Below are 18,854 nucleotides of genomic sequence, written 5' to 3' on the forward strand. Positions count from 1 at the left end.
TATAATGGAAGAGTTGAGGTCTGTTGTAGCCTCCACAGTCACCAAAGGAGTTCAGGAAGAATATGTTACAGTAGTCACTCCAACAGTAGATAATACACAGAGGATAACGGGAACTTTCGCACTAGAAGTAATTAAGGTTGATACATCAACTAAATCAACTACTTTAATGGTAACTTTGGAAGGGATTAATGATACGATGGCAATAGCAAATGTAGGAAGTATGACATCGACAACAACTTTTCTGAAATTAAAGGGGTTTATGTTACGGATGGAGAGTGCTGTCAATGATAGTGAGAATATAGTTTCATCATGGAGGTACAGGCAGGGGCGGTGTGTTCATTAGGGCGATATGGGCGACGCACTGCCAAACGGGAAAAGGAAGGGATTTTTTTTCTAATCAATTATATCACGGCAACAGTAGTTATCAGTGTTCTAATCTAGACGTCTGATCTGCCACTAAATGTCCAATCAGGCTAAAGTCGTGCTTCAAATGGCCCCCCCCCCCTTTTGGGGCGATTTCAGTCAGGTTGAAAATCGCCCCAGAAGTCTCTCATAGACTCCCATGTAAAATCTATTTTTTTCCAAATATCAGAGCTTTCAATACAATCTCTATGGGTTTCTGAGGGCTTGCACTTACGCGCTTTCGTCATACGTAACATAACCATGAACGTAACTAAGAAAAGAGCGGGTAGCAGCGTCAATCAATTCACGTACTACTGTCAAGATGGCTATAGCGTTCAGTGCAACTCGATTGTCTCTTTGAAATAAGTTACTTTTTGTCGGCGAACAAATCAAGATAAATTGGCAACGAAACAATTAGGACCTCCCAGACCAAATTTAATAATTCAACAGGTTTCTACTAAAGGGGGAAAGTCCTACACCCGAGTATTTTCCAAAAATTGGTACGAACGAAAATCCTGGCTAGCAGGCTGCGATGTAGCTAATGCAGTCTTCTGCTACCCCCTGCTTACTCTTTCACCCTGAAGGCGGCACGGCAGACAGCACCACTTGGACAGCGACTGGTGTGTAACGGACATGCACCATCTTTCAGGAAAGATTAAGAAACATGAGCTGTCAAAGACCCACATGGATAGCTGTTTGAGATTGTCTGCTTTGGGGAGAGTGAACATTGCCACTCAACTGGATGAGGGATACAGGCTAGCTGTCCGCCGCCACAACGATGAGGTTAGTGTTGATAATCACAAGTTTACTGGAGAACTGAGACCAAGTAGAGACTTTGGACAGGGTGGATATGGTATAATAAAGGCAGTTTATTCAGAGGTAAAGATATCTGGAATCGCGTGCACGGACCCGTTCGTCAAACTCTTAGGGAGCTATCTGAAGAGAGCCCCGAAACATTGTGTGCAGACATTTTATGCAATAAATGAAGTAGGTTGAATCTAGTAGTTCTGATCTTCTGATTGGTCCTGATGAGTTGGGCGAGGTCCCCTCCAGGCTAGTGTCACTGTTGCATTGGCTCTGAGTCGGGTTCTCTGTCTTCAAATGTTCAGTGTGTATGTGTTTAACAGTGATGATGTGTGTGTGTGTGTGTGCGTGTGTGTGTGTGTGTTTAACAGTGATGATGTGTGTGTGTGTGTGTTTGTGTGTGTGTGTGTGTGTGTCCTCAGAGCAAGAACTCGTGAGTTGGAAGAACTGAGAGGCCTATGGCGTGGGTGTTGTCCTTGGCCACCTGCTGACAAGGCTGACAAGATAGGACCCTTTTGTCCATTGTTATTGGATAGGAACAGAACTTATAACCAGCTCCTGACCTAAATAGATCTTAGCACAACATTTTACTCAACATATCATATTCCATATTCACTATAACAAATATATTTACTACGACATTAGCAAGAACCGCCACATCCTCAGCCGGCTAATCCAGTGTGTGAAGTTTTGCGGAGTGTTTGAGTTAGCTTTGCGAGGCAAAGATGAAACTGAGGGCTCCACCAACCCTGGTAAGCCAACACTTTTGAGATCAGTCAATAAATGCTTCTGGTATTGACTTATATGCTGCCCCTGTCTTCATGTTGTTGCTGGACATATCTTTTTTAAAATGTGTGTAGGTCACCTAAATCATCAGAAAAATTGCCCCCCCTGAGAATTTTTTCAGGAGCCGCCACTGACTTGGGAGCACTAGTGGCGGTCAGATAAATCATTAAATGGCACATGGTTACATCTGGATCACTGTTTCAAGTCCAGGCTGTTGTATCGTTCGATGTGCCCGCATCACCAGCAAAGTCATTTATCGTTTTACTTTGTCTGTAAAAACCATTACCACAGGCAAGTCTGATTAGGCTCAGCCAGTCATTTATTTATTAATATATGGCTCTGGCATTGCCTATTACACAGCCTCTGCCATAGAAACAAACGGAGCATGGATTTGTGTCCTTGGTTGCGCCTTTACAATGCAGAAAACCGCTCATCTGTAGCCCAAAACCGTTCAAAACGAAAGACGAATTTTACCAGTTACATCGTTATATTTCTGGCCAGGTTCGCTGGAATGCTATTAAATTGGTACACACAAATTAACCATCATGAGTAAGGAACTATCAAATGATTAAAATATTTAAAATACACCCGATTTAATAGATACACTACCAGTCAAAAGTTTGGACACACCTACTCATTCAAGGATTTTTCTTTATTTTTTTTAAATTGTTACATTGTAGAATAATAGTGAAGACATCAAAACTATGAAGTAACACATATGGAATCATGTTGTAACCAAAAAAGTGTTAAACAAATGAAAATATATGTTATATTTGAGATTCTTCAAATAGCCACCCTTTGCCTTGATGACAGCTTTGCACACTCTTGGCATTCTCTCAACCAGCTTCATGAGGTAGTCACCTGGAATGCATTTCAATTAACAGGTGTGCCTTTTTAAAAGTAAATTTGTGGAATTTCTTTCCTTCTTAATGCGTTTGAGACAATCAGTTGTGTTGTGACAAGGTAGGGGTGGTATACAGAAGATAGCCCTATTTGGTAAAAGACCAAGTCCATATTATGGCAAGAACAGCTCAAATAAGCAAAGAGAAACAACAGTCCATCATTACTTTAAGACATGAAGATCAGTCAATACAGAACATTTCAAGAACTTTGAAAGTTTCTTCAAGTGCAGTCGCAAAAACCATCAAGCGCTATGATGAAACTGGCTCTCATGAGGACCGCCACAGGAATGGAAGACCTAGAGTTACCTCTTTTGCAGAGGATAAGTTCATTAGAGTTACCACCCTCAGAAATTGCAGCCCAAACAAATGCTTCACAGAGTTCAAGTAACAGACACATCTCAACATCAACTGTTCAGAGGGGACTGTGTGAATCAGGCCTTCATGGTCGAATTTCTGCAAAGAAACCACTACTAAAGGACACCATTAAGAAGAAGAGACCTGCTTGGGCCAAGCAACACGAGCAATGGACATTAGACTGGTGGAAATGTATCCTTTGGTCTGGAGTCCAAATTTGAGATGTTTGGTTCCAACTGCAGTGTCTTTGTGAGACGCGGTGTGGGTGAACGGATGATCTCCGCATGTGTAGTTCCCACCGTAAAGCATGGAGGAGGAGGTGTTATGGTGTGGGGGTGCTTTGCTGGTGACACTGTCTGTGATTTATTTAGAATTCAAGGCACACTTAACCAGCATGGCTACCACAGCATTCTGCAGCGATACGCCATCCCATCTGGTTTGGTCTTAGTGGGACTATCATTTGTTTTTCAACAGGACAATGACCTAACACACATCCAGGCTGTGTAAGGGCTATTTTACCAAGAAGGAGAGTGATGGAGTGCTGCATCAGATGACCTGGCCCCCACAATCACCCGACCTCAACCCAATTAAGATGGTTTTGGATGAGTCGGACCGCAGAGTGAAGGAAAAGCAGCCAACAAGTGCTCAGCATATGTGGGAACTCCTTCAAGACTGTTGGAAAAGCATTCCAGGTGAAGCTGGTTGATAGAATGCCAAGAGTGTGCAAAGCTGTCATCATGGCAAAGGGTGGCTATTTGAAGATTATCAAATATCAAATATACTTTGATTTGTTTAACACTTTATTGCTTACTACATGATTTCATATGTGTTATTTCATAGTTTTGATGTCTTCACTATTATTCTACAATGTAGAAAATAGTAAAAATAAAGAAAAACCCTTGAATAAGTAGGTGTGTCAAAACTTTTGACTGGTACTGTATATAACGTTTGTCATAGAAAAATAGATGATTTGCAGTATGGATCAGATGAGATGGAGGTCATTACCACTAACTAAATTAATAGGGACATTTCAGATGGGCTGCAGAATTTTATATCCCATCAATGTGTTCAAAAAAGGTTGGGAACCACTGGTCTAGTGGTCTAAGCCTCTGCCTCTGCAACATACTGTATATATCATTGGCCTGCTGCAGCATGGGGTTTGAATCCGGCCCACTGCTATTTTAGCACATTCTCCTATCTTTCCTCTCTTTTTCTATCCTGTCCAATAAACATGACAAAATATGGAAAGAGTGGGAATGCCCCACTACTTAATAAAGAATAGATAATGGTCCCCTGGATACACCCGGACCAGATGACAGGTCCCCAATCCCAAATGTCTCTCGAGATTCAATAGTAACTTGCCTGGCTAACTAGACTCCTTGCTCCGGCCAATCGCTAGGCCACGCCCACGGACGTTAGTTTCTTCTCCTCAATGAGTCTAGATCTAAGTACCTCCCCAACCCAACACATTCTGGGCCATCTGATTGGTTCAGAAACCGATGGGTTGGGCCAGAGCCAGAACACACATGGGTAAAGCGGTGGTTTGAAAATTCGCAATTGGCTTTGATACCCTGATTGGTTAGAGAAGGTCCAATCGCTGATGACTTTGTTTTGTAGTGCCCCTTGTCACCACAAAGGACTTCAGTGATGGCAGTCTCGGACTAAAGCATGTAGCGAACGACAGAGCAAACAAAATCATTTAGTGTGAGGCAAAATAATATCATGTTCACCATCTCAAATACTTTTTTGGTGCTCGGTCTCAAAGTAACTATGTACTATATTTACATATTTAACAACCAAGCGTTTAGGAAGAAAGTGGGCTGTCTGAGTGAAAGACAGCACAGCACAGTGTGCAAAGTTATTCAAATGTCACTGAGCTAAATTGTTGGAAATGGAAAGAAAATATGAAAAACACAGATAATGTCCAAACCCACAAACTGTTCTTCAGATACAGGAAGTGCTATCTGATAAAGTTTTCGCCACCACCGCGGTATAGAGATGGTTATACCGCGGTGGTGGCTAAAGGCACCAGAGCATCCTTCCTGGGTACATCATCATAACACGGTAAGGACTTGGAATAAAGACAAAGTTATGGTGTTCAAATAGAGACTAAATAAAGAAGTTAAGACAACTGTTATGAATCAACTTTACTCATTTTCTTTGAGTTAATGTCTTTATCTTGGCCAGGTCGCAGTTGTAAATGAGAACTTGTTCTCAACTGGCTTCCCTGGTTAAATAAAGGTGAAATAAATAAAATAAAAGTAAATAAATACAAAATTGTTTACAATATAATTATTTTGTACCAAAAAAAACGGAGCAAAAGAGATATTTCATGTGAGAAACAGCTGAGAGACTGCACAGTAACTAACTGTATGGCTGTTTTAGATGTTTAGTGGTTTCCACTCTTCTTGAGGTAAGGCTGGTGTTCTGTTTTCTGTTTTTAAAGCCTTTTAGTCTTTAGTACTGATATCTATTGACAATTTACAGCTGAACTGGATGACCAGGACTGAACAGGACTTCGATGAACACTTGGGGAGACTATAACAGAAAATTATTTTTACCAGATCATTTCTACCATAAAACGTCAGGAAGTCTAACATCTTCTTGTATGGTAAGAGAATGGAAACATATACTGCACTAAATCAATGTTTGTTTATGTTAAAATGTATGTGAAATATCAGGTTTAACAAGTCATCTTGACAAACATGTTACATCCAAATACAAGCATTGTGGATACAGATTGTATAAAGACTACACTTTATGCCTACTAAGGCATGTGTAATGAATCCTATATTACCGTCCTACAGGAATCATGAAGGTGGCATCCTTCAACGTCAGAAGATAGGGCACAAGCAAAGTGGCCGACAAGAATGTCCTGAAATATCTCATCAAGGTAATTATTCTCTCATTCTCCAGAAAATGCAAATATATCAACATGATCTATTCAACTTATTATTCTGTTCCATCCCATGTGTTCAGATTGTTCACATGATCTATTCAACGTATTGTAAGACGGCTTATAAGACACTATTTATTTAAGTACTATTTTTCTAGCATTTATTTTATTTAACCGTACTATGGTGCCTGATCTATTCAATTTTCTTCATGCCATTTTAATCCAAATTTGTGCTGACTGATCAACAGTGTCAAGTTACTTTTCAGCATGTTACCAAAAATCTCAACACAGTAAGCAAAATTATGTTTAAAAGAAGTATTTTCCAGACGTTGAAGTTAGGTTCTGAATAGATCAATTACGTTAGCGAAAAATGCTCTCCTAACCCGCTACGAATAGTCACTTGTTTCGAAGTGACGTGTTTATAGGGAGTCCAGTCTGTGGATATTGAAATAAATGCCAGTCCAGACAGGACCAAAAAAAGATGGCCAAAAGATGTCGGCGTAGGTCCCCTTGGTGGAAAGTCGCCATTAACAAGTTTATTTTTTTAACTGAAGGGGGTTCTGGGGGACCTCCCCTGGATTTTGAGGTGAATTTCTTTCCAAATGCTCACTCTTATTCTGTACTTTGAGAGTCACTTACAGGAACTGGTTTGATGTTAATGTAAAGCAGCTGTTGATATTCACCCCCCCCCCCCTCTTTAAAGGGAGAATCCATACGTTTTGCATAAATGCAAATAGCCATGTCTATGAAGTAATAGGCAGGGTCCGGTTTCCCATAGCGATGGAACTTACAATACATAATTTCTATAACGGCCAAAGAAGTCACATGCCTTTCCCAAAACACCACGTCGGGAGAACTTTCAATAAGAGCGTTGTGAGAGCATTTGTCTATACTGACAGAATCGAAAGAAAGGCATCGCTGATCTCGGATCAACATACTCCATTCAAATCTTACCATAACATTAGATACTGACTATGGATTTACATTTACATTTACGTCCTTTAGCAGACGCTCTTATCCATAGCGACTCACAAATTGGTGCGTTCAACTTATGATAGCCAGTGGGACAATGGATCAGCTCCTGGAGAGAAATGATCACCTATGGCTGCAAATATTGAGGCGGCTTATTCTAATGCTTAGGCTATGCAATAAATTGAATATTTGGCACATCATTGCGCACATGTTGTGAAATTGAGGAAAAAAAATTACAGACAGTGGCCTACAATTAGCAAAATATAACTATTATTTTAATGAGGTCATCTCTGTTTTCATTTAAAGCATTTTTCTATCCTTTGCTTGTTCATAACAATTGCAAAAGACATTGGCAACTATCATTTTGTATAATCACCTTCCGGTGTGAAGACCATGAAAATGTAAAACTAAAAACAATGTTTTAAGTGAGAAGTAGGGATTTGGTCTGAAGCCAGAAAAGAAAGGAAATTAGCATGAGCACCACAATGCCTACTCCACCCATGCTCTACCAAGGTTTTCCAGCACACAGCTTTGACCTACTACAGTAGCTATGTTGGTCTATTGTACTTCCAACAATGTGTAGGCAGGTTGCTTAGGATTCAAACCTTCTCAAACAGCCTAATCCATACTCTTAGAGGAGGGCTCCCATAATAATGTGATTTGTACCGCATACGAGGTAATGTATTGCATTCTTCACACACCACACTAATCCCATTCCACAACCTTTTCAAGTTAAAATAAATATATATTTTACCCACTTTTTTCGTGATATCCAATTGCGATCATGTCTCATTGCTGCAACTCCCCAACGGGCTCGGGAGAGGAGAAGGTCAAATACTTAGTCTAGAACGCTGAATCTATTTACAGAGATAGCATTCGTATGTACCATATATGCCCATAAATTGCTAATTGCTCTAACCATCTTACTAACTGCTGCTAGATCATACATATATCAAAGATATTCTAGATGGTTAGCTGTGTAATGTGTAAAATTGTCCCGCGTGACTTAGCTAGCCACCTTCTGACGGCTTCAGTATGTGACGCTCTTATGCAGTAGTCATTAATTCACAATACATTGATACATATTAATTCAATGGGATATGTTCTTGTCTTATAGGTGCTAAAAAAGAAGCCCCTAAATGCTGCCAAGAAAGCGACTAAGGAGATGGATGATGTAAGTTTGTCATTGTGTTGGCACAATGTTATATGTTGCGTATATCATGTAATGTAAACTATTCTGATGAGGGAACACTCATTATCTTTCTAAATTATTTTATGTTGGAATTAAAATATAGACTACTGTATTTCCATTGTAATCCTGATCACATTTGCTTAATGTCAAATCCAGGATGAAATGGCTTTCAAACTGAAGCAGAAAGAAGACCAGAAAGCCTTGGAGGCATTGAAGACGAAAGCAGCAGGAAAGGGACCATTAAGTAAGAATAATTTATTTGTTTTTGTTGACTATCAGAATCTAATCAGGATTCCTAAGTTTTTCTGATTTACTGAACAGCCAAAAGTAATCAAAGGGTGGACTTTCAATTCCCCCCAAATCTACACCCAACTGACTCCAGATATACAGAGTATTATTTTCCCTTGCCAATGTTTGTAATTGTTTTATACTGCAAGGGGATAACGCCCAATAGCCCAAAGAAAAAGCATAGCTGAGTTGACGTTGGGAGGAGAATAGGCCTAGTGATTCTGATGTCACTAGACGTCAGTGTTAGCTTTCAGATGTCACTAGACGTCAGTGTTAGCTTTCAGATGTCACTAGACGTCAGTGTTAGCTTTCTGATGTCACTAGACGTTGTGTTAGCTTTCTGATGTCACTAGACGTCAGTGTTAGCTTTCAGATGTCACTAGACGTCAGTGTTAGCTTTCTGATGTCACTAGACGTTGTGTTAGCTTTCTGATGTCACTAGACGTCAGTGTTAGCTTTCTGATGTCACTAGACGTCAGTGTTAGCTTTCTGATGTCACTAGACGTCAGTGTTAGCTTTCTGATGTCACTAGACGTCAGTGTTAGCTTTCTGATGTCACTAGACGTCAGCGTTAGCTTTCTGATGTCACTAGACGTCAGCGTTAGCTTTCTGATGTCACTAGACGTCAGTGTTAGCTTTCTGATGTCACTAGACGTCAGTGTTAGCTTTCAGATGTCACTAGACGTCAGTGTTAGCTTTCTGATGTCACTAGACGTTGTGTTAGCTTTCTGATGTCACTAGACGTCAGTGTTAGCTTTCAGATGTCACTAGACGTCAGTGTTAGCTTTCTGATGTCACTAGATGTTGTGTTAGCTTTCTGATGTCACTAGACGTCAGTGTTAGCTTTCTGATGTCACTAGACGTCAGAGTTAGCTTTCTGATGTCACTAGACGTCAGTGTTAGCTTTCTGATGTCACTAGACGTCAGTGTTAGCTTTCTGATGTCACTAGACGTCAGCGTTAGCTTTCTGATGTCACTAGACGTCAGTGTTAGCTTTCTGATGTCACTAGACGTCAGTGTTAGCTTTCTGATGTCACTAAACGTCAGTGTTAGCTTGCTGGGTTTTCTTGCCCTGTCATTCCATTTACTCAACTTGCCACAACTGTTTTAGTTGTTTGAGTCTATATAGTAGTCCCTCTGTCTACTTGAGTCTTGTAGAAAAAGTGGAACATATTTAGCATGGTTTTATCAATGTCTTGATTTTTCCCTTTTTTTCAGCTGGTGGAGGAATCAAGAAGTCTGGAAAGAAGGGATTTGGCAATTGAAGACCATGCACTCATTTGTTGCTGAATCACAGCACCCTGTGAAATCCAACCCCTCTCCCTCTCTCTCCCTTAGATTTTTCATTTCGGTTAATTGTAGAAAAAGGAAAAACATGAAAATGCCTTTTTGAATTATAATTTCCAATGTGGTCTTGTAACGAATAAAGTATTGTAACTACGGCTGTATTTTCACTCCATCGTCTTTATTTGAGATTCTGTCAAGAAACACGTCAGTATTAGATCAGTAGATACACTAGAGATACAAACATGACATACAGTACAAATATGACTAGTATTGTGGTAAGATTTAATCACAGTTCAATGTAACTTTTCCCAAGCTTGGCCATCTGCATCTTCAGCACCTGTATCTCCAAATTCAGCTTCTCTTGTTGGAGGAGGCTTCTCCAGCTCCATCACCTCTTCACACACTCCCTCTTGTCCATGTACAGGGTTCTATTTCCCAGTCGCAGAGCCTGAAAATCAGATGTATGTTGTTATATCTACAATAAATAAATACATTTACATACGATTTTTGAGTGTGTAGAGTGAAATTTACACGTGTGTGTGGAGTGATATGTGCACGTGTGTGTGGAGTGATATGTGCACGTGTGTGTGGAGTGATATGTGCACGTGTGTGTGGAATGATATGTGCACGTGTGTGTGGAGTGATATGTGAATGTGTGTGTGGAGTGATATGTGCACGTGTGTGTGGAATGATATGTGCACGTGTGTGTGGAGTGATATGTGAATGTGTGTGTGGAGTGATATGTGCACGTGTGTGTGGAATGATATGTGCATGTGTGTGTGGAGTGATATGTGCATGTGTGTATGGAATGATATGTCCATGTGTGTGTGGAAGGATATGTGCGTAAAGATGATGCTGTTTTGTTCTTTGTCTTTACCCCATTTTGACAATTTTCTATAAGAGGAAAGTTTGGGAGATTCAGAATAAAGAGCAATGATGCTGCTTACTCTGTTCTGTAGGTGTTGATCTTTTCAGCTCTACCTCCACAGGGTAATGGTCGCTCACCTTCAGGGCCTAATAAAGCATGGTAGTTACATGTTGAGACGTAAGCCAGAGGGCTCAACTTTTAACATGTCCTGTATTTCTAGGACAGGTTGTCAAAATGTAGGCTACTAACATGTTCATTTCATCTAGTTATAATATTGTAATCAAACCATCTACCAGGATTGAACTCGTCTGTAACGTGCATACTTACATCTTTTTCAGAAAGATCATATGCAATCTGGAAGTTGAATGCTTTGGCAGAGTTTCGCACAATGGCGTTAACCATGTCATTCCCATATATCACAATCCTAGATGTTGATCAGAAAATGAAGTCAGCAGTCATTCCAAATTACACACAAGTAAATGTGTTTTATAATAGCTCTCATTACAGCTCTTATGACATTTTAACCTACTTTTATCAATACCAAAGAAATGTCAAATTAACTCCATAGGTGATTATCTGTTTCAAACATGAGTCATTCATTAATTAATTTCACAAATCACAGTGAGCCACCTGTCATAAGTGTTCTTGTTGCCTGTGTTTACTGTGGTATCCACGTCATCCTTAATCAGCCAGTGGAATTTTGTGTCACTGCGGATACGGATAGCTTTCATGCCCTTCTTAGAAACGTAGGACCCGTCTGCGTTGAAATCACCTAGGATCATAACATTCTGGTACAGAGAGAAACATTCCACAACAAAGTTACTTACTTGTCATCCAGAATAAGGACACTGTTTTTAGGAGAGCAGTTTGTTCTTGAATCCATGTTATTCTCATACATAGTTATCTTGAAATCACCATGTGGCTGGTTTTGTATTTTACTTGTCAAAGGCTCATAAATAAGATTTGGTGTCAAGTACACTTTCTAAACCCAAGGGTGGTGTTAAGCTCTGTCAAAGGCTTAGCTCAGAACTTACATCAGTCTTCCATTTCTTTGTCACTTCCAGGAAGACATCATAAAGCTCATCCAGCTCCTTCACTGAGTCGTCAGGCTTGCTGTGCACTGGGATCATTACCAAGTCCTTCAGCACTGAGAAACACAGGAAGAGATGAGAAGTATATATTACAGCTGTTCATTCATGGTATTTTATTCTCTGCTGCAATCTCCAGCTGTCTGTCTGTTTGCCTGCCATTCACTTTCATATTATTTGCTAAATCAAATGCCATATGGATGGATCACGCTTAATTATAGTGCTCCTGTGCCCCTTACCAGTGTTGAGACATTTGAAGCGGAGAATGTACGGCTCCCTGGCGAAGGCATCCACATCTCCAGGCTGTTTGTCCTCATATTGCCAGGAGCCGACCAAGCGCACCAAATCATGCCTTTCAGAACAAACAATGCAACACATGTAATAGCATTAGTCCTGCATTAGATTTTTTATTTTATCCGATCACAATTTAAAAAATGACTGGCATCAGATAAAGTTTTATGAAGGTAAAGTTGACCATGGGTTTGAATTGTACCTGTACAGATACATAAACTGCTCCTTGTAACTGCCTCTTCCCAGACGAGTGCTGATTTTCTGAGTGTAGTGATGTTCCTTATTGGCCCTGTTTGGACAAGAACACAAGATCAAATGGTACACCAGTAATGAGTGATACTTATCATGTAGGGCCAGGAGTTTTCCCAGTTGTATATTTATAGCGTGAGGGAAATCACATGGCTGGAGTATTCCTAGATATATAGTTATAGTGTCTCAAGGTTCGGAAAGAACATCTGGCTACAGCACCCTGATATGACCATTCAAATCACTGCTATGAAATTACACAGCCTTGAGGGAAATCACTTGACTTACTTATTTAATTCCTCCAGGAACTTGTTCCCTGAAGTGGCTGTCTCATCCACCACCTCCAGAATCACTATGATGTCATAGCGAGACACAATCTGATAGGACGAAAGGAAGGAAAAGGGAGAAAAAATTAATTAGTTTATCTGTTTATGTATAGGACAATGTCCTTGTTTTGAGGATAGTTTGCCAAATGTTTCTCTGAGGGAATTATAAGATCACGAATACAATCATATAACTGTACCTTCACAAGGATAGCAAGAATCTTTTGATCTGATAGCTTATGCTTCCCAAATTTCTGGATGTTGAAAGATGCAACCTTCATGACTGCTGCTGGAAAAAAAAAAAATGTCACATTCATGTTTTTACATCCATGTAAAACTACCATGAACTACTAGTTGATTAAATATGCCAGGATTCTGGAGAAAGGAAGTCATTACTTAAACCAATAAAAGTTTAATAGCCTACTTGTGTTTACTGCCCTTAATGCACAACAGCAGTGTCTCATAAATGGCTCAACACAAGGAAACATGCTTCAGGACATACATCAGGATATACTCTGTCCATCTGGCTAGATTCTTGTTATATCAATTCCTGATGCGAAGGTAGGGTTTCTATTTTCATGGCCACATGCTCAAACTACTGTATTTTAATGAAAGTGTTGGAAATCATGTCTCTGAGTACACTTACAGTGAGGGAAAAAAGTATTTGATCCCCTGCTGATTTTGTATGTTTGCCCACTGACAAAGAAATGATCAGTCTATAATTTTAATGGTAGGTTTATTTGACAGAGTAACAACAACAAAAATCCAGAAAAACGCATGTAAAAAATGTTATAAATTGATTTCCATTTGAATGAGGGAAATAAGTATTTGACCCCCTCTCAATCAGAAAGATTTCTGGCTCCCAGGTGTCTTTTATACAGGTAACGAGCTGAGATTAGGAGCACACTCTTAAAGGGAGTGCTCCTAATCTCAGCTTGTTACCTGTATAAAAGACACCTGTCCACAGAAGCAATCAATCAATCAGATTCCAAACTCTCCACCATGTCCAAGACCAAAGAGCTCTCCAAGGATGTCAGGGACAAGACTGTAGACCTACACAAGGCTGGAATGGGCTACAAGACCATCGCCAATCAGCTTGGTGAGAAGGTGACAACAGTTGATGCGATTATTCGCAAATGGAAGAAACACAAAAGAACTGTCAATCTCCCTCAGCCTGGGTCTCCATGCAAGATCTCACCTCGTGGAGTTGCAATGATCATGAGAATGGTGAGGAATCAGCCCAGAACTACACGGGAGGATCTTGTCAATGATCTCAAGGCAGCTGGGACCATAGTCACCAAGAAAATAATTGGTAACACACTACGTCGTGAAGGACTGAAATCCTGCAGCGCCCGCAAGGTCCCCCTGCTCAAGAAAGCACATATACAGGCCTGTCTGAAGTTTGCCAATGAACATCTGAATGATTCAGAGGAGAACTGGGTGAAAGTGTTGTGGTCAGATGAGACCAAAATGGAGCTCTTTGGCATCAACTCAACTCGCCGTGTTTGGAGGAGGAGGAATGCTGCCTATGACCCTAAGAACACCATCCCCACCGTCAAACATGGAGGTGGAAACATTATGCTTTGGGGGTGTTTTTCTGCTAAGGGGACAGGACAACTTCACCACATCAAAGGGACGATGGCCAGGGCCATGTACCGTCAAATCTTGGGTGAGAACCTCCTTCCCTCAGCCAGGGCATTGAAAATGGGTCGTGGATGGGTATTCCAGCATGACAATTACCCAAAACACACGGCCAAGGCAACAAAGGAGTGGCTCAAGAAGAGGCACATTAAGGTCCTGGAGTGGCCTAGCCAGTCTCCAGACCTTAATCCCATAGAAAATCTGTGGAGGGAGCTGAAGGTTCGAGTTGCCATACGTCAGCCTCGAAAGCTTAATGACTTGGAGAAGATCTGCAAAGAGGAGTGGGACAAAATCCCTCCTGAAATGTGTGCAAACCTGGTGGCCAACTACAAGAAACGTCTGACCTCTGTGATTGCCAACAAGGGTTTTTCCACCAAGTACTAAGTCATGTTTTGCAGAGGGGTCAAATACTTATTTCCCTCAATAAAATGCAAATCCATTTATAAAAATGTTGACATGCGTTTTTCTGCATTTTTTTGTTGTTATTCTGTCTCTCACTGTTCAAATAAACCTACCATTAAAATTATAGACTGATCATTTCTTTGTCAGTGGGCAAATGTACAAAATCAGCAGGGGATCAAATACTTTTTTTCCTCACTGTATTTAGAACCTTTAAAAACTGTCATTTTGGCCAGTAGAACCCTTTATGGTTCCAGAACCTTTTCACCCAACAAATAACCCATTTAGAGCCCTTTATTCTGTAGAGAAGGTCCCTGTAAATAGAACTCTTTCTAAGAGTGCAGTCATGCACCTTGCTCTGTGGCCCTTTGAGATCCATAACAACCCTCCATTGTCTTCAATGGCAGAAGATCTCCTCATGGTGTGAAAAAACATGACTATTACAGCGCTACACATGAAGCTGCCAGAGGACATATTAGTAGTTTACAAACTATGTAATATGATGGTCATTACATTGTAAATTGAATACAGCAAATCTAATTTGGACCAGTCTCCCTCAAAAAATAAATGATTTATGTCAAGGGACTAAGCTAAAATGTCCCTTCATTGTGTTAGGTTAAATGTCCACTATTATGATTTGGTATCCAGAGTACTTTTCATATCGTAAATGTAATGTAAATGATATCAACGGTCACTCACGGTTGGGTGGAGGTGAAACCAGTTGATCAAGGTAGGATGGAGCTAGATAAACTGGAGCTGAGGCTTTCAAATGCAAATGCTTCAAGATGAGTTGATCAGTTGACAACAGAATGGAGGGTTATTTCCCTATGAAACACGTTGCAACATCACAGCTCCACAGTCTGTGGTTGCAATTCTAATACAGTAATACAGCTGTGAGCCAGCAGTTGTACCATTATTTTTAATTGATCCTTTATTTAACCAGGAAGTGCTGTTAGATGAGAATGTATTTTTGAGGGAGACCTGGCCAAAGCAGCGTTCATTCAAGTGCAAAAAAGTTACTATTTCCGAACAGTCCTTTCAACAAAGTCGTCAGAGGTGTAGGCTTTGTCACTCCGGATGTGTAATTACTCACCAGACGTGAAATTCCTGGTTGTGAGGAATTCCACCAAGCAGGACAGATAAAAAAACACATGACATCACTTTAGTCCTACAGTGACTCAGCCTATGGACTGGGACTCAGCCTATGGACTGGGAGTAGGTTACTGTAGCAACAGTCTGTGACTGATACTGACTTCTATTTGTTTTGCAATGAACAGGGTTTCTTCTCACAGAATAGTAGTTCTGGATGACTGGCTGGAACAGAATTACGAATTCCATGTCATGTAGGTAGCATGCAAAAACAATCCAGCATGTTTCAGGCAAATGAAACCACTTGAGTTGTAAAAGGATGTAACATGATCTCTGTTGACAAGCTCAAACATGCTCAGACATTATCTGTGGTATATTGTGTGGGAAGGGGCTTACAAGAATGTTATATCGGGTTTCTTTCACTGACAAACTTGCAAAACCAAATGATATATTTTACCATAAGTTCAAATACTTCCAAATCCTAATAGCACGATAATAACTCAAGGCTTAGAACAGTGGTTCCCAACTCCAGTCCTCCAGTACCCCAACAGTGTTTCCCAACTCCAGTCCTCCAGTACCCCCAACAGTGTTTCCCAACTCCAGTCCTCCAGTACCCCCAACAGTGTTTCCCAACTCCAGTCCTCCAGTACCCCAACAGTGGTTCCCAACTCCAGTCCTCCAGTACCCCCAACAGTGGTTCCCAACTCCAGTCCTCCAGTACCCCCAACAGTGTTTCCCAACTCCAGTCCTCCAGTACCCCAACAGTGGTTCCCAACTCCAGTCCTCCAGTACCCCCAACAGTATGCATTTGTATTGTAGCCCTGGACAAGATCACCTGATTCAACTTGTCAACTAATCATCAACTTTTTCCAGGACTACAACAAAAATGTGTGCCCCTTGGGGTACTGGAGGACTGGAGTTGGTAAACACTTGCTTAGAGAGAATGATCTCTGTAGAGTTGGCTACATTTCCAACATTTCACAATTCCCTAGCCTTTTATTGCAAAGCAAAACAATAATCAAGAAGAACATCTAAAATATTCAGAGAGAGTATTCCAAATAGTTTGTGCTGGAGTCTGCATACAAATGAAGCAATACCTCATATCTGTACATTCCAGTTCGACTTCACTTACCTGAAGGGATGATAGGCTCCACGATGTTGTGGCGCAGTAGAAGATGTGGTATCTTGTTTAGCAATGAAACAACTGTACCTCTCTGACAGGGGCTTGGCCTTCGTATAGCGAGCACCTGTCACTTGATTGGCTGAAACTTGTATGTGAGCCAATCCCCTGGTTGATTGGGAGGCCCTATAGAGAGGCCCCAGCTGAACCAGCCAGTGCATGATAACCATAACATTAACTTCCTGCCCACACACTATTCTCACAGATCTCCTGCTACTATATCAGGCTTATCTCCTCTTGAAAGGAGGATATTGAAGTAATATACATTATAAACACTCCTACACTGGTTTAAGAGAGGTAGGCTCATGTGCTATCTATAGATACAGTAGCAATGTATTTCTGTATGTAATGCTTTTGCATACAGAATGAGAACTTCAGTCTCAGAGAGAGTCCAGAGTCCTGAATAGAGGGCACTCTCTGTTCAAGTCAAGTCATGCTGTAGATGTTCATCCGTGGAACAAGCAGCTAAGGATGGAGCGTCACAACCTATAACCAGAGGAGGAGGCTCTTAGCAACCCAAAACATGTTTACAGTAATAGTCTGTGATTATAAAAATAAGCAAACCTCAGGGAGTGTTAGGAGGATTTGGGGACATTTTCAGAAAATTGGTATGACATTAACCACTTCTTTGAGTCAATAAAAAAGTAAACAATTGTTCACAAAAAAGGAAAAACATAAGCTACCCCACCCAGCTATCAGGAGATCCAGACACATCCTGGATACCACCAGCACCAGATTTACTGTGGGAGGGTGGTCTCGGATGGTTGAGGGGCAGCTCTCTGGGACTGTGGGACCTGTTTCAGTCTTCCAGAGATTTGAGACTGGGACGGAGGTTCCAACAGGACAATGACCCTAAGCATACTGCTAAAGCAACACTCGAGTCTCCCGAGTGGCGCAGTGGTTTAAGGCACTGCATCGCAGTGCTAGCTGTACCACTAGAGATCCTGGTTCGTATCCTTTCTGTCCGACTCCCCACCTGCTACCGCAAGAACTGGTCCGAACCCAACCGCAGTTCTGCAATGTTATTTTAGGCGTATGTGACGCAATTCACTTGCCAACCATGGTCCCAGCAATATCTAAATGCACAAAAATAACCCCCCAAAATAGGTTAAATCACCAGAGATTCTCACGTGTCAAATGATATTAGGCTATCGGTATTACTGGGCTATACCAGCCAATAGGCTAGACAGACACTGAGTGAACAAAACATTAGGAACACCTTCCTAATATTAGGTTGCATCCCCTTTTGTCCTCAGAACAGCCTCAATTCGTTAGGGCATGGACTCTGCAAGGTGTCAAAAGCGTTCGTCAGGGATGCTGGCCCATGTTGACTTCAGTGCTTCCCACAGTTGTGTCAAGTTGGCTGGATGTCCTTTGGGTGGTGGACCATTCTTAATACACACAGGAAACTGTTGAGCATCGAAAACCCAGCAGTGTTGCAGTTCGTTACACACTCAAACCGGTGCGCCTGGTACCTACTATCATACCCCGTTCAAAGGTACTTAAATCTTTTGTCTTGCCCATTCACCCTCTGAATGGCACACACACACAATCCATGTCTCAATTTTCTCAAGGCTTCAAAAGTTGAGGTAGAACCATATACAGGGGGTTCTATGAAGAACCCTACATAAAGGGTTCTAGTGAGAACCCTCTGCAAAGGGTTCGCTCTACTTAGCACCAAAAGGGGTTCCACCTATGGGGACAAACTGAAGAACCATATATGGTTCTCCTTAGCACAATTTTTTCTAGAGTATAGCTTTTAGGAGTGGGAAGATTTTCGGATGGAGAAAAATATGGGTGATCAATATTTATTTAGAGGCAATGTAGTTAACTATAGTCTAATCAT

General features: G+C 41.0%; 2 protein-coding genes across 3 annotated transcripts; one reads left to right on the forward strand and one right to left on the reverse strand.

Annotated features, from left to right (window-relative positions):
• The first annotated feature begins 309 nt into the window (after positions 1-309).
• Positions 310-9,905, forward strand: LOC121578814 (translation machinery-associated protein 7-like). The gene is made up of 5 exons (XM_041893184.1): positions 310-315; positions 6,094-6,141; positions 8,234-8,290; positions 8,465-8,552; positions 9,815-9,905. Exons 1-5 carry the CDS (start codon positions 310-312, stop codon positions 9,859-9,861), a joined length of 246 nt encoding a protein of 81 aa, XP_041749118.1. The 3' UTR covers positions 9,862-9,905.
• Positions 9,906-10,040: 135 nt separating this feature from the next.
• Positions 10,041-17,039, reverse strand: LOC121577940 (deoxyribonuclease gamma-like). Of its 2 annotated transcripts, none has more exons than XM_041891932.2 (10): positions 16,961-17,039; positions 12,900-12,988; positions 12,665-12,753; positions 12,333-12,419; positions 12,079-12,191; positions 11,786-11,898; positions 11,382-11,539; positions 11,079-11,175; positions 10,831-10,897; positions 10,041-10,331 (listed from the first exon to the last, which is right to left on the reverse strand). In XM_041891932.2, the coding sequence occupies exons 2-10, from the start codon at positions 12,978-12,980 to the stop codon at positions 10,312-10,314; spliced, it is 825 nt and encodes a 274-aa protein (XP_041747866.1). In that variant the 5' UTR covers positions 12,981-12,988; positions 16,961-17,039; the 3' UTR covers positions 10,041-10,311. The 2 variants fall into 2 exon arrangements, with proteins under 2 accessions (XP_041747866.1, XP_041747865.1); XM_041891931.2 differs by having other exon boundaries at positions 12,900-12,985; positions 16,961-17,016.
• Positions 17,040-18,854: the final 1,815 nt, after the last annotated feature.

Source organism: Coregonus clupeaformis, chromosome 12 (genome assembly GCF_020615455.1).
Source record: "Coregonus clupeaformis isolate EN_2021a chromosome 12, ASM2061545v1, whole genome shotgun sequence".
In the NCBI taxonomy this organism is placed as follows: Eukaryota; Metazoa; Chordata; class Actinopteri; order Salmoniformes; family Salmonidae; genus Coregonus; species Coregonus clupeaformis.